This window comes from Bombus fervidus, chromosome 12 (genome assembly GCF_041682495.2).
Source record: "Bombus fervidus isolate BK054 chromosome 12, iyBomFerv1, whole genome shotgun sequence".
Taxonomy (NCBI): domain Eukaryota; kingdom Metazoa; phylum Arthropoda; class Insecta; order Hymenoptera; family Apidae; genus Bombus; species Bombus fervidus.
In genome coordinates this window covers 6,014,899-6,028,392 of record NC_091528.1, presented here as the reverse complement: position 1 = coordinate 6,028,392, position 13,494 = coordinate 6,014,899, and the positions used below count along the sequence as shown (strand labels likewise).

General features: G+C 39.2%; 1 protein-coding gene across 1 annotated transcript in view; it reads right to left on the bottom strand.

Moving 5' to 3' along the window:
* Positions 1-2,733, bottom strand: part of LOC139993123 (extracellular serine/threonine protein CG31145) — a 93,906-nt gene extending 91,173 nt beyond the window's left edge. Inside the window, exon 1 of the mRNA XM_072014572.1 lies at positions 425-2,733. Coding sequence (XP_071870673.1) covers positions 425-888 — 464 coding nt within the window. The 5' untranslated portion in view covers positions 889-2,733. The remainder of the gene's footprint in view (positions 1-424) is intronic.
* Positions 2,734-13,494: the final 10,761 nt, after the last annotated feature.

Here is a 13,494-nt window from a genome sequence, read left to right as displayed (position 1 = left end):
ACGAATTGATAAACCTTCGGTTTGTTTCGGTCGCGTTAAAATTACAGTGACCTAGTTCGTCAATAAGTCATTTGTTTCCAGATACTGAACGCTAATTACGTATTCGAGTAATGAAATTGAGTTTCACAAGAAATGGACTATTATAATTATTATTAATTAAACCTAATGTTATCCTCACTACTATGTTACTTTCGTATCCCTCTGGATATCTTTTATTATTTTCTTTTACTATTTTATCTGTATAGAGCACAAATGGAGTACACAAAAAATAGTAAAATGGCATTGAAAGCTAAAATCAAATATTTCAAAACTATTTATATCTCGATAATATCTACTGAAACATTAACATCCATTTCAGGTCATACAGACCCAAGGACGACAGGATTAAAAAATATTATATTTCAATGAGAAAAGAAAGACTCACTTTGGACTGATTTTCTTCATCTCCCCAAGCGTAGGATTGTACGTATGATCTTCTCCACTGATCCTAGCTACTCCTTCGTAAACACTAACACCATAACCTTTTTCCACGAGGTCCACCAAATCCCGGAAATTATCATGCACCTCTGTCTTCTCGGTCCTCGACTCCCTAGCTACGTTCTCACCATCCTTTCCACTATTTTGCGTCGTACCAGACATATCACCACTGGTCTGCTCTTTACTTGCATTCGTTCGTTGCAAATATCTCCTACGAAAGTTATAAATCGTACCGGTATTCGGATCGTCCCCGACCCGAACACGCCCATGGCTGGGTACCAAATGATGTCCACTGTATCCAAGATCCATCTGCAGATCCATCACCAACAGAATAGTGAACAATATCGCGAAGGCACTCAGGCCTAGCATCAGTTTGTCTCGGATGCGAATCATCCTGATTGTGAATTTCATTTTCCAGTCGTTCCAATCTGGAACCTTGCAGTCAGATCCGATGGCTTTCTTCTTCTTCTTCGCCGATCTTCCCTGGCCTTTGCTCTCGTTATTTTTACCACGATCAGCTGTAATCACCGAAGCAGACTTCAGGGCCTCTCGGTTGTCATCTCTTGCGTCAGATTCTAAGTCACCGAGGTTTACGCGAATTGTCACGACGCCTGAGTCACCCAGAGCATCGTTTACCGAGGCAGACTCTATCCTGAGGTCAGAAATGACACGTGAGCCGTGCGTTGGCTCGTAGACAGGCGTCGAAGGGTGACGAGTCGCGTTCTCGTCCAGCCTGTTCGCGACTAGCTGCTGTTTACTTTGTTCTTCCGCAGGCTCGCCGTCTCGCAGCTCCTCCTCGTCCCCACCGCTGCCCGCGAAATTCGCAAGTTTGCATTTTACGAGCGACGTGAGCCGCGCGTGCACTTCGTCGCCTTGTATTCGTGACTTCCTTGCCGGAACGCGGTTATCGCCTGACCCGTGCGTGCTATCACGCCTCGACGAGAGCCTCGGCGACCTCTGAACCTGCCAGTCGTCCGGCGGTGGCGATCGTTTCGCTTTCCACGACTTCCACTCTACCTTGTCCCGCCACTCCAGCGACCTTGACTGCCCGCTACTCGACTTTTCGCGATTACAAATGGGTCTAATGTATCTTCTGTGAGCGATAGGCGAGCAGTCTACCGTCACGGTGTCTATGGAGACTTTGGAGATGGGGAATCCCACGTGGAACTTACGGTGAACCTGCTCTATAGCGTGGACGAGGCTCTCTTCGCTCCAGGATCTTCTCTGACCTGATTGCAGCGCCTCCAGAAGCTTCGTGGATTTTTCTAAACGTCTTCTAATGAGAACGCGTTGCTCCAAAAGTCGAAGGTTGTTCTCCGTTCGAATCAGATCCTCCACGTCTTCTACAGAGACGCTTTTAGACGAATCTTCGTTCTCGACAAAGTATGTCGAGGAGATTTTAGTTGTTGATTCGTTCAACGAGTGATTGGTTCTTTCAGTCTGAGGCTCCTTGTGAACCAGCAGAAAATCATCCTCTATAAGCTCAGCGCTTGGGCACACGACAGAAACGTGAATATTATTAGGCTGTTCAGGATCGATACCCGTGGAAGACTGTTTATTGGTAAAATCGGGTTCCAGAAGTCTCTGTTTGGACTTCTTTCTACGGACTGGTGCCACTGGTCTCTCTTCGTCCGTAGATTGAAACTTCTTTCGTAGAAGAGGACTTTTTTGAATATTCCTGACCAATCTCTCGCACCCTTCGGTAATATTGTCCTTCGAGCTTCTTACCAATCTTCTGAGGAAAGAATCGCTCTTGTGTAGCTTGGAGCGTGCTTGTGCGTCCTCCTCAACGTCCTTAGAGCAAGGAGCGTCTAGACGTTCCTTCTCTTCGCTGGATTTCCTTTTTTCCCTGAAGGTATCAGGATTTTCTTCGGATTTTCTCGACTTTTCTCTGAAAGTGAACTTGAACTTAGGCCTGTCGAAGTTGCGCGACGATTGCACGCGGTCGCTCAAGCTCTGCTTGATCCTACCGACGTTTCGTCGTGCCCTGAACCGTGAATCCTCATCTCTGACCGAAGAGGAATCGACTTCGACGACGCTGGAGGTTCGAGCTCCTCGTGACCTTGACCCGCTATCTTCGAATGTCTGGCGGCTTGAACGTGTCGTCTTCTCTGTGGAACCACTTTCGGGACATCTCCTCTCGTCCAGAGTTTCCCTCGGTCGCGAGACGCACCTGAAGCTTGGAATTTCGAGCGCGAATCGCGAGATTTGACCGAGGTTCCGCGAGCGTCGACGTTTTGGCGAGAATCTTCTTATCTAAGTCACTAATACACTGGTTGACTGAGACTCGAGATGTTTGTTGAGCGTTTCACGGGTTCTGGAATGTTTCAAATGTCGGCCTGGATACTGTCAGCCTTTGGACTCCACTGCACCGCGTTCTGGAAAATAAACAAGGCGGGGATGTTAGGTCGCTGACCAGATGCGAATCTCAGAGGGTGATGCATCGGTCAAAACAATCGCAGCGTCGTTTTCTGGATTAGTTTGAATCTTACACGCGCTTCTTGCGTATAATTTCTTTAAAATTATTGTTTTAAACTAAATTATTGTCGTAACTGAGATGTCGATTTATCGCGTCGTTTTTATTCGTTTGATTGGCACAAAGAAATTATTTATAGTAATACCACGTCCTCTGATTGTTTTCAACAGTGTGTATTAAATTTATTCGCATGAAACGTTGGCTGTTATTAAAATATTATATACCGACTCAAAGTAAATTTTACCTAATCTGTACTTATTTTCCTAATGGTAAACTTTTGTCTCGTTACTATAGACTTCTAAGAATTATAAAAATGAAAAATATTCTTGGGAGTTGTTAGTACATTAAACGAAATCTGGATGGAATAATAATTGTTTTTCATCTGTTTCGGAATAAAGAATACTGTTTTTCCAGTAAGATGAAGATGGACAGCGTTTACACTCCATTAAATTACTTGGTTCAAAAGTACTGCTTCCTTTTATGCACGACTATAAATCTTGATATTTGCACTTTGTCATGCAAATTTAATAGATCCGACTCGTTAGAACAATATTCTCCGTTTGGTTTATAGTAACATAGGAACAAATGTTCGATCAAACATGGTAATACGAAACCAACCAAAGATAATTACATCTCAGGGTTAGAATAGTGTTAATAGTGTTCTCCTGACACACAACTGAATTATTTTGAGCTGCGATTTTTAAAATACGCGAATAATAATCGTGAATTTTGATAATCTATCAAACATCTATTTTAATACAGGAACAACAATTATACATTAAAATTGTCCTAATATTTTTCTAACACAGTAATGAATTTTTTCCACTTAATCGTGAATGTCACTAATCAAACACACATTTTTGTATAAGAAGATGTGCCTAAAATAGACAAGAAATCTGTTTACAGGGATCTATGTAACTCCAATTATCACGTCGACTATTGCAAACGCAATGAAACCCGTATAGCCTACATAAAACTTGAAAGCTGGCAAAGAACAAAAGAAAAAAAAAAGAAAAAAAAAGAAAGAAAAGGAAAAGTACGACCATTCGTGCAATTGCTCAAAAGAAATCACTGCGAAACATCGGAGAACAACCTCGGCGATCATCAACCCCCGACGACTATTTCGATCGTTTAAAAATAAATCACCGCTCTATGGTATAATAATAGCTTGGTAGTGCGCAATGCTTTTTATCGAATTTCCTATGCAGGTGCATACACACGAGAAATTCACTGGGTCAAGGTAGGGCCTTTAAGGGGATGCTCCGAGGTGTAGGTGGCCGTAGCAAGCTGAAAGAGGAAAGATATCAACCGCGAAATAGAGTGACGGTAATGGCATGCTTCGTGTTGCGAGAGTGGCCATTACAGTTATCGCAAAAGTCGCGTCATAAAGCCGTTGTGGTGGGAGGCTAGCTTAAGGGGGAAAGAGAGAGAGATATCGTAAAGGTTCGTTCCTTTCCTGTCTTTTATATCGCGGAAGCATCGTTGCACCGAACCGCATAATTTAATATCGCGCATCGACCTGGCTGCATTAAGTTCAATAACCGGAAAAGGAAGGCTGGCCCCCATCGAATATTCGTGTCGAGGGGTGGTTAACCCTAGGAACCACATTCGATGGATATTCCTTGGTTTCTAAATTGATCCTTCAGGCGATTACACAGGGTGTTCGATCAAGAAAGCTGTAATTGGCGAGAAATTCGCTATTAAGCAATTAAGTTCGTATCTAAGAGCTCGCAGACAGGCAAGGAAGGGGAGCATTTAAGTCTGAAACGAGAGGGAGAAGTGCCGGTACCAAATTTGAGATCGCAAATTTAGAAATTCATGGGATCTAGGTAAAGTGCTGGTTAAAGAAGTTTTGAAGAAGAAAAAAAAAAAAGAAGAGAAAAGAAAAATTTCATCTATTACGAGTTCCATGATAAATTGATACTTTACACGATTAGAAGAGAAATTCGAGACAAGAAGTTCTAATTAATAGCAAGTTTGGTATTAAGCGTTTGCCTTCGTACCCTAAGAGAGATTAAAGTTTCTGGAAACTTGGAAATTTTGATGACTTGCCATGTACAACGGGGCACGAAAGAAAGTTTAAAATTCATACCTATGTATAATAACTACGTTATATATTAATAGTAACTTTGTTGTATTAAACATCTTTTACCATATCGCTGAGTCACGTACGTTATTCGTACTTTATCTTATCGACCGTATCTCATCGATTATAATTCTTTTTTAAAATTGTAACGTCGCTCGTCCTTTAAATCTTCCTTTATTAAATCATCTTCTACCGTCAAACGTTCAACACAGTGTAAAGTACCGATTAAAATACCCGCGTAAAACAGAAGAATCTCATCCATTAGAAATTCCACACAACGATGCTCCGAACTATTCATTTCCCTAAAATATACTGGTTTAACGCTCACGCAAACGCATTACCGTGAATCGTCCACAGATAAAATGGAAAATTGCTGTTCGAGCAGCAACTTAGCTACAGAACTATCACGTTTTCTTTGAAATTGCTCGTGTTAATGTCTGGAAAAAGGAGATTGCCAACCAAAGATTTATCGTCTATCTGTGCTTCCTCGAAACGATTGGAAAACGGTGTCGTTTCTTTCGAATCTTTGATCTGAATAGCCTCTTGCATCCGTAAGAACGAAACGTAAGGAAAACGTCCTGCAGTAATTCTTTGCTCGGTCGATGCAGCTGGCGAATCAATGCGCCATTGAAATTCCGCGTGTCCTTGCGCGATAATAAAGATAGCCGAACCCATTGACGTTTCTGTCGGGGTGAAAGAGCGCCTCCATAAAACCTGACCCCCTGTAACACGCCACGTGCCCTCGTTGCTTTTAGCTATGCATATACAATCGCAAATAAAATTTCTCGATATTCTGTTCTATCTACTTTGTACATCCTTGCGGAGGATTTTTAATACATAAAATTTTTCTTCTTTTTTTCCTCTTTTTTAGGGCGCACCTACGTCAATCCTTTATCTGTAGGGAAATATAGGTCCATTTCGTGTACGTCTATCAACCTCCCGATTAATCTTGTAAAATACTTTCGTTACGTTTTACAGCGATTTTTACAACGTTGATCGTATTGTACGATATGTTTCGGAAAATTAGCCGACAGAGATTGGAAGATTGAAATATACGTTTAACTTGGATTGAAAGAAACGCGAGATTATTTCGAAGGAAATCAGGAAACAATTGTCTTCGACTGACGATACTTTGTCTAACATCTGTGCTTTATGAAATGATAGAGTGTGTTGTCGCATAGCGTTATAATTCTCTGGTAGACGAGACATCTTTAACATCTCTGTTAGACGAGACGTCTTTAACATCTTTGTTAGGCGATGGAGCAGCATTTGTGCAAACAAACAGGTGCGCCGCAAATCATGTCATCTTATAAACAGACTTCACGAATCCGCGCCACTGTTTGTTACTTGCGAGCGACACAAGAAGAAGAAGAAAATTAACGGCGTTAAAATGTGTTCAAATTTCGGAAACTGTTCCAACGACGCGGATAGTTGTAGCTTCTAATCAAATGGTTCCTAATTATGCCCTGGAATATCGGGTTTACCGCGGGACCGTGTATTCGGCTTAATAATCGAAATTTTTAATTAGAAGGAAGCACGCGAGCTTTTAACGCTATCGCAGGAAATCGGCGCCGACTGGCAATTAGCCGGTGTATTTATATTCGGGAAAGGCACATCTGTGCGACCATCTGAAATCGGAAGAATCTCATTCCTCGATAACACGCCATTGGAATTGCATTTTTTTAAATTCCAGTGAGGCGCGCTAAAATGTTCATAAAAGATATTTATATAATAAAATATATTTGTCCCTCGCGTAATTGAAACAACGTTACTTGCAAAATTGTATAAAAGCTACCAGTTCTGACAAGTTGCCCCAGATAACGGTAAAAGTACCGTAAATGAATTTCGCAAATTACAAGATGATTATCTCGTTCGACGTAAAATTATAACATTAAATAAATTTTAAAAACCTGCAACCTGTCGCTTGTCAATTTGCTAATACTATTAGTTAATATTCCCTTCCCTTATAATATAAGAATCGCAAATATAATAAATCGCCTGTATCTCGAAACGCTACAAATATACAAAGGCATCCAAGTTTTTATTCCACGGTTATTAAGCGATAATTACAAACCGAATAAACTTGAACAAAGATTTTCCTTTATTATTTCTATTATTTCTTGTTATTTGGCCGTACTCTGTATATAATAGGCTCGCAGCTATTTATCTTAAGTGCCAGATACTCACTCGTATTTAAACAGACACAAAAAACGAACGTACTTTGATTAATTTCGCGATACTACACAGAGGAGAGTTTTATATCAAGTCGGGATGCAGACAAATGAAAGATAGGGAAAAGAGGTAATAATTTTTGCGCGGAACGAGGTAACTGCAGGTCGCTAAGCTTGAAAACGAATTCGCGGCCGTTTTATTTGCCCGAAATAGAATCTGCTCGTGATTGTTGCCAGCAGTAACACTCGAAACATCCGCGTTTATTATTCGTCCGGCGTCTGATGGAAAATAAAAAGTACATCTCGAGATTCTCTGACATTATCCATGGGTCCTGCGAGGGAAAACTGCAATTCGCCCTGGGGGTGTGACAACTTCCTTCGAGGCACAGAGCCTCGTGAAAGTTTCGAGAATGGATGGAACAGCGTCTTTTTACTTAGAACTTTGCCTTGCTGTTGTTCCTCCCAAGTTCCTGGGACAATGACTCCATCGTCTGTCCGCGTTCGTGGCCGAATATCGTTCGATTATAAAATTGGAGCTTGCTATTTTGAGTGTCAACTTTCGCACCCGAACATTTTATGTAAATTTATGAATACCGTAAATAATTGTAAGCTCAAGCCAGTTTATTAAGGTTTTCATGATACTGAAAGGAAAATTGACAAAATCGTTCGTGTAATTTGATATTGCAACGTAAAGCAAAACCGAAGATACAAGCGAAGAGAAATTTTCTTCTTTCCAAAGTCTGGATAAAATAAAATTTTCTCTTAAAACTGTGTTTCTGGCTGGGAAAAAATATAAACTCAATGTTAATTTTCTTATCTTCCCAATCAATGTTTACTGAATCTTTCTCTATTTTTGATTGCTTTTGTTAATCCGTCAGGTATACTATCCTCTAATTTATTTGAAGTTTTGCCGAATGAGACGACAATTTGTTTATATATCGTTATTTGATATGTGTTACATCGCTAAATGTATGTTAGATGCTTGTCGATCAAGAGAATACAGTAAAGAATTGCAAGATTGCAGTGTTATACGGATGCACTATGCTTCTATTTCCAACAATGTTATTTCCAGGTCACGTAAACATACTCTTCCAGCAAACGAGATAGAATAATATCGTAGCAAAGATTAGCCATCAGACGTGCTAAATTCGTTCCTCGTGGCGCTCACTTTCCTAATAAATTACCCTGGTATTAATAAAGATACGTATTTTTCGCTATGTTCATAAGGAAATTATCTATTTTCTTCATCGTACAATTATAATTTATACATAGAAAAACACAGCTCCACCTATCAAAGTATGTTAAATCTCTCGTAACCATAACCTCAAGAAAGAACGAATGAGATTTATACGAAGTGTAGAGTTTAGGCCATACGTCTTCGTCATCTTGAAAATCAGAGCAGAGCATATGCTGAAGAAATAAACGTTACCAAGTGGCACGTTGATCCGAAATTCATATTCTGCAAACGATTGGATTACGTTAAACTCCTTCATCTTCTTGGTCTATATCCTCTTGAAAATTAGATCGGCTTGTTGAAAAAATAAACATATCTACCAAGCGCGTTAGCAGTAGACAAGACTCGACATACAGAACAACTGCGGCAATTTAAATCGTCAGCTCGTCATTTTTCATGCAGGACGATTAACTCAACTTTTGCTGGTCAAAGTCGTTTATCTGAACGCGAGCATCTATTACGTATTCGTGATAATAGAATAACACGTAGCAGGGAAAATTGATGAACCTATGTTACAATAAGGAATTGTACAGATGGTCCGTAGCTGGTGTTACAATCGGGTGCAAGATGAGAAGACAAGTCGAAAATGTGGAATAAAATTTGTTCATGCTGAAGCTAAACTATGGGGAACAGCGACTAATTCCAACATAGAAATTCTCCAACAATTCCAATCAAAAACTCTAAGATCCTTAATAGATGCACCTTGGTATGTTACCAACTAAACGATACATCACGACATTAAGATTCACAAAAACCCATTAGTTACCCAATTATTTGGCACAATCCGCAGACTAAAAAGACAATACCCTTTAGATTTAAGCATTAGATTCAACTAGAATTAAACATACTATAAACTCTTATAATCCAAGTTACAGTACCACGCCAAAATAATTTACTTATAATTCTGAATGAGAATTTATTGTAAAAAGTCCACCAAATAAAAAAAAATGCTGAAGCTTCGTTTGTGAGAAAATCCAGTTTGAAAATTTATCGAGTATGCTCAAATTTAACCAAGTAGCGACTAGATATGAGCAGGTGACTGTTATAAATACGAAAATGAGTGAAACATGTGAAATCAATTTTTTCATTTAAACAGTAAACTATTCGTCCGTCGACAGACTCAGACGAACGAAGCTCTACGTATGGTGTTCTATATAAAATTGCTATTTTTTAGTAAATTTCCTGATTTAAGCGGGCAATGAAAGAGACTAACAGTTATAGGCGTGAAAATTCGCACGCGTCCACGGAGAAATGAAAAATAAATGACGAAAAGCGTGGCGAAGGGGATAGACGTTGGCGCGATAGATCTCATGAAATATTGAAGGGTGAAAAAATTATGACGACAGCTTAAAGTCGGACGAGTGTTCCCTGGTGATCCTGGAAGCTTGACAAGGAAGAGGAATATGTAAAATGGAGAGATGCAACGGGCCAACGAGAGCCACTAGGGTGGCTACAGTAGCAACAACAGAGTTCTATAGGTGCTCGAAACTACGCTCATGGATCATTTAAATATTGCACGGCGAATGACTAAATAAAGTAGAAGGTCGAGCGTATGCTCGGAATCTCGAATCAGTTTCCCTCTTCTTTTTGCTTTACGTAGGAATGACCGAAAAGTCCATCCCAGTTTTATCAAAATGCCTCACGTTCCGCTAGTCATAAACGTGCTTCGATCTTCGCTGTATGGCCCTCTGTTTATTGGGAATTACAAGAACCGGCACGATGCTCCCTATTTTGTTTTTCTTTTAGTAGACGAGGGGTCAGAAAAAAAAAAGAAAATGGAAAAAAACCTAGCAATTGTAAATTTTAACCAAGTTCTCTATCTTGAAAATTTTTTCTTTCGTTCGTCCGTTGGTAAAAAGGAAATGGAGAAAAGTAAAGGAAACGTCAAGTTCCCATAATTCCTACGCTGTGAATTTTAACACGATATGTCATCGTTTCTTTTTAACAAATTGCTGTATAGAACTGTGAGAAACGGGACGATGATCTCTAGATCGAAATCGTCTTGCGTTTAATTCTTTCGTTGGTAGAAGGAGCAAAGAAAGATTCGAATAATCGTGCACGGAATTACAAGAATTGGCACGATGATCTTTATATTGAAATCTCCTTTCGTTTAATCCTGCGGTTGGTAGAAGAAGTAAAGAGAAATTCGAATAACCGTGTGCAGAATTACAAGAAGAATCGAGACGATCATCTCTATATCGAAATCTGCGCAATTTTTCCGTTGGCGAAAGGAGCACAGAGAATTCGAGTAACCGTGGCAAAGTTGAAAGTTTTAATAAAATTTTGCTCGTTATATTTTATGGATTATTACGCAGAATTACAACAATTGGTATGACGATTCTTACGTAAACTTTTTCTTTCGTTCCACCGTTGCTGAAAAGAGAAAAGCGAAGAGGAAACTTCATGTCCGGAGAAGCGAAGGAAACTTAGAATTTCAATAATTCCTGCATCGTGAATTTTAAGAAAATTTTGCTCTTTCCTTCGCTAGAAGATTAACAAGTTGCGATTAATAACCGTGTCTGAGAAAAATTAAAGGAATTGCGACGACGAAAATTTTCTTCGGTTTTTCTCGTGCAGGAAGTGGAATAAAATTCAAATAATCCGTGCAATGCGGATTTTCAGCAAGATTTTCGTAATTTTTGACCAAATCCGCGTGTCAAAGTAAAAATTGAGGGAACGATAAAAGAACGAATGACGAGCAAACGAGTGTACTTTGTATATTATCAAAGTTGTTTCACCAGTTTCGCCGCTCATTAGCGACTAATCGTTTCTTTGATTTCACGCATTGATTGATCGCCCCTTTTGTTCAAACTTCCGTTCTCCGTGTCACACTCTGATTGAGACATCTAAACGAATAGAATGCAGTTAAAATGGAAATTACATTTCAGCCTGGTCGTAAAACGTGCTTCGTTTTGCCTGTAATTCATGCACGATAAAAATCCTTTGTTCCAGTCTCGATAAAAAGTAATTCGAATTTTAGCGTGGTTCGCGCTAAAGGCGGCGTGAAATTTTATGAGTCGGTAGCTAGACTCCTGAAAAATCTCGTACAAGGCAGATTAAAAAGCCGAGAATTTAAACACGAAGATTTATTTCGCCGCGGTGTAATCGATCCTATTCTCTGATACCTACAATCGTCCACGAAAATTGTTTTATTGAAATAAAATATAACAGAATATTAATATAACGTTTGCGTGTTCTATGTCAAGATTAAGAATTCTTTTATCATTGCTTTGCATGTTAAGAAATAAGTGTTGCTATTACACGACGTCTCATGTAAGCTTTATTGAAATAAAAATTACCCTAATTTATATTCCAATAGAAATTATCCTTTTCGATGAAGTAAAGATTAAGCATATAATATTAAAATTCCAAATACATTTGTCTCGTAATATTAAAATCATGTAATTCGTTTAACAAAAGTGACTTCCTCAAACGTCTTTAGCAGGTGATAAAAAATTTATTTCTTTCTGGCAAAATGTACGAAACGCTGTTCCTCCTCAATTTTTCATTTGATTTTATACATAAACGAGGAAATACTTATGGAGATGATTGTATCTGTAATTCAACTCGAACTGAATCAATAGCAAACAATACAATGGATCCAGAAGATCTAATCGAGCGTATTCAGGTTACGTAAGATTTCGTTGACGAGCCGTGTCATGTATTATTTTACTTAAAAAACAAAAAAAAAAAAGAGAAAGAAAAGAAAAAGAAAAAAGAAGGAACACTGACGAAAAATCCACTAACAGGAAGAAAGATTAAGCGCTGTCCACACGTCGTACACGTCCTGGTTACTCGATTCTATTCAAGGAATGGGAGATGCATTTCGTTGAAACCGCGGGCGAGGTCGGTTTAAAAATACGTCGCATCAGGAACCTTTTTATAATACGGTTGTAAAAGGCAAAAATGAAATCGCGTTCCTTTTTCCGCCCCGCGGATTCTCACTTTTCCTTCACCTGCTTTTTCCATTTTCTTTTCGCTGCTTTCTCTTTATACACACAGGCCGCTTAAAAGCCTCAATTAATTGCAATCCGTTCTCGCGAAACGAGACCTTACACCACGCGCCGGAAGAATGGCACGTTAAAAAGCTCTATGGACGTTAAAACACCTCTCTCTCTTCTTTCGTTCTCCATTGCCCTACTACCCCCACTTTTAGCCACGGAATTATTAAAGGCGATTACGACAAAGAAAACGAGATCAAAGCGATCGTCTGCGATGTCAGAAATAATTAGAAAATTCCCTGGCAGCCCGAGACCCAAACAGGCATTCGTATTTCCGTTCGATCGTCGAAAATCTGCTGAAATAATCGTTCAACCAGTTAGCTGTTGCCACTTCTTTGTGAAGCGCGTACTACTAAAATGTGTCGCAAAAAGTAAGCGATGACGAGTATACTCGTCATAACACAAAGTATTCCCATTTCTTCATGACGAGTACACTCGTCAAAAACAGGTAGCTGGTTAATTGTACGACTGACAAACAGGTCGACGATTTTCATGCAGATTCATGTTTTTGCGACGAAAGGAAATAAAATCGGAATGGAGAGGTGAGGAAAGAGAATATTCAAATGGCGATTATCCAATTAATCGCACGTAGTAGTATTAGAAATCGCGGTAATGACGCAGCTATTTCTTTAGGGAATTAAACTAAGGAAATTCATAAATTATACAACGTTATGATATACCTATAGTATGGAAGTACGAAAGTATAACATAGTATGAAAATAGTAAGACAGCTTATAATGAAACTGTGGATATGTTCATGGAAATTCGGCTTTTCGCGAATACGATTAGCGAAATAAGACTTGAACAGAGATTCCACCCTTTCGAGAACCTTTTCACAACTTCAATGTTCAATTTATGGATGAACATTCGGTCGATCGAAATATTAATCGCAGCTTGCAATGGATATACTGGATGACTATAGAATGGAAGAAATTCTAAGAAAAAAGAAGGGAGTAAAAGTAATTAAGAAAAATACGCTTTCATTGAATCAACGTATGTCATTCATTTATAAAAAAAAAAAAAAGTAAAATAATCAGCGGGAATTAATT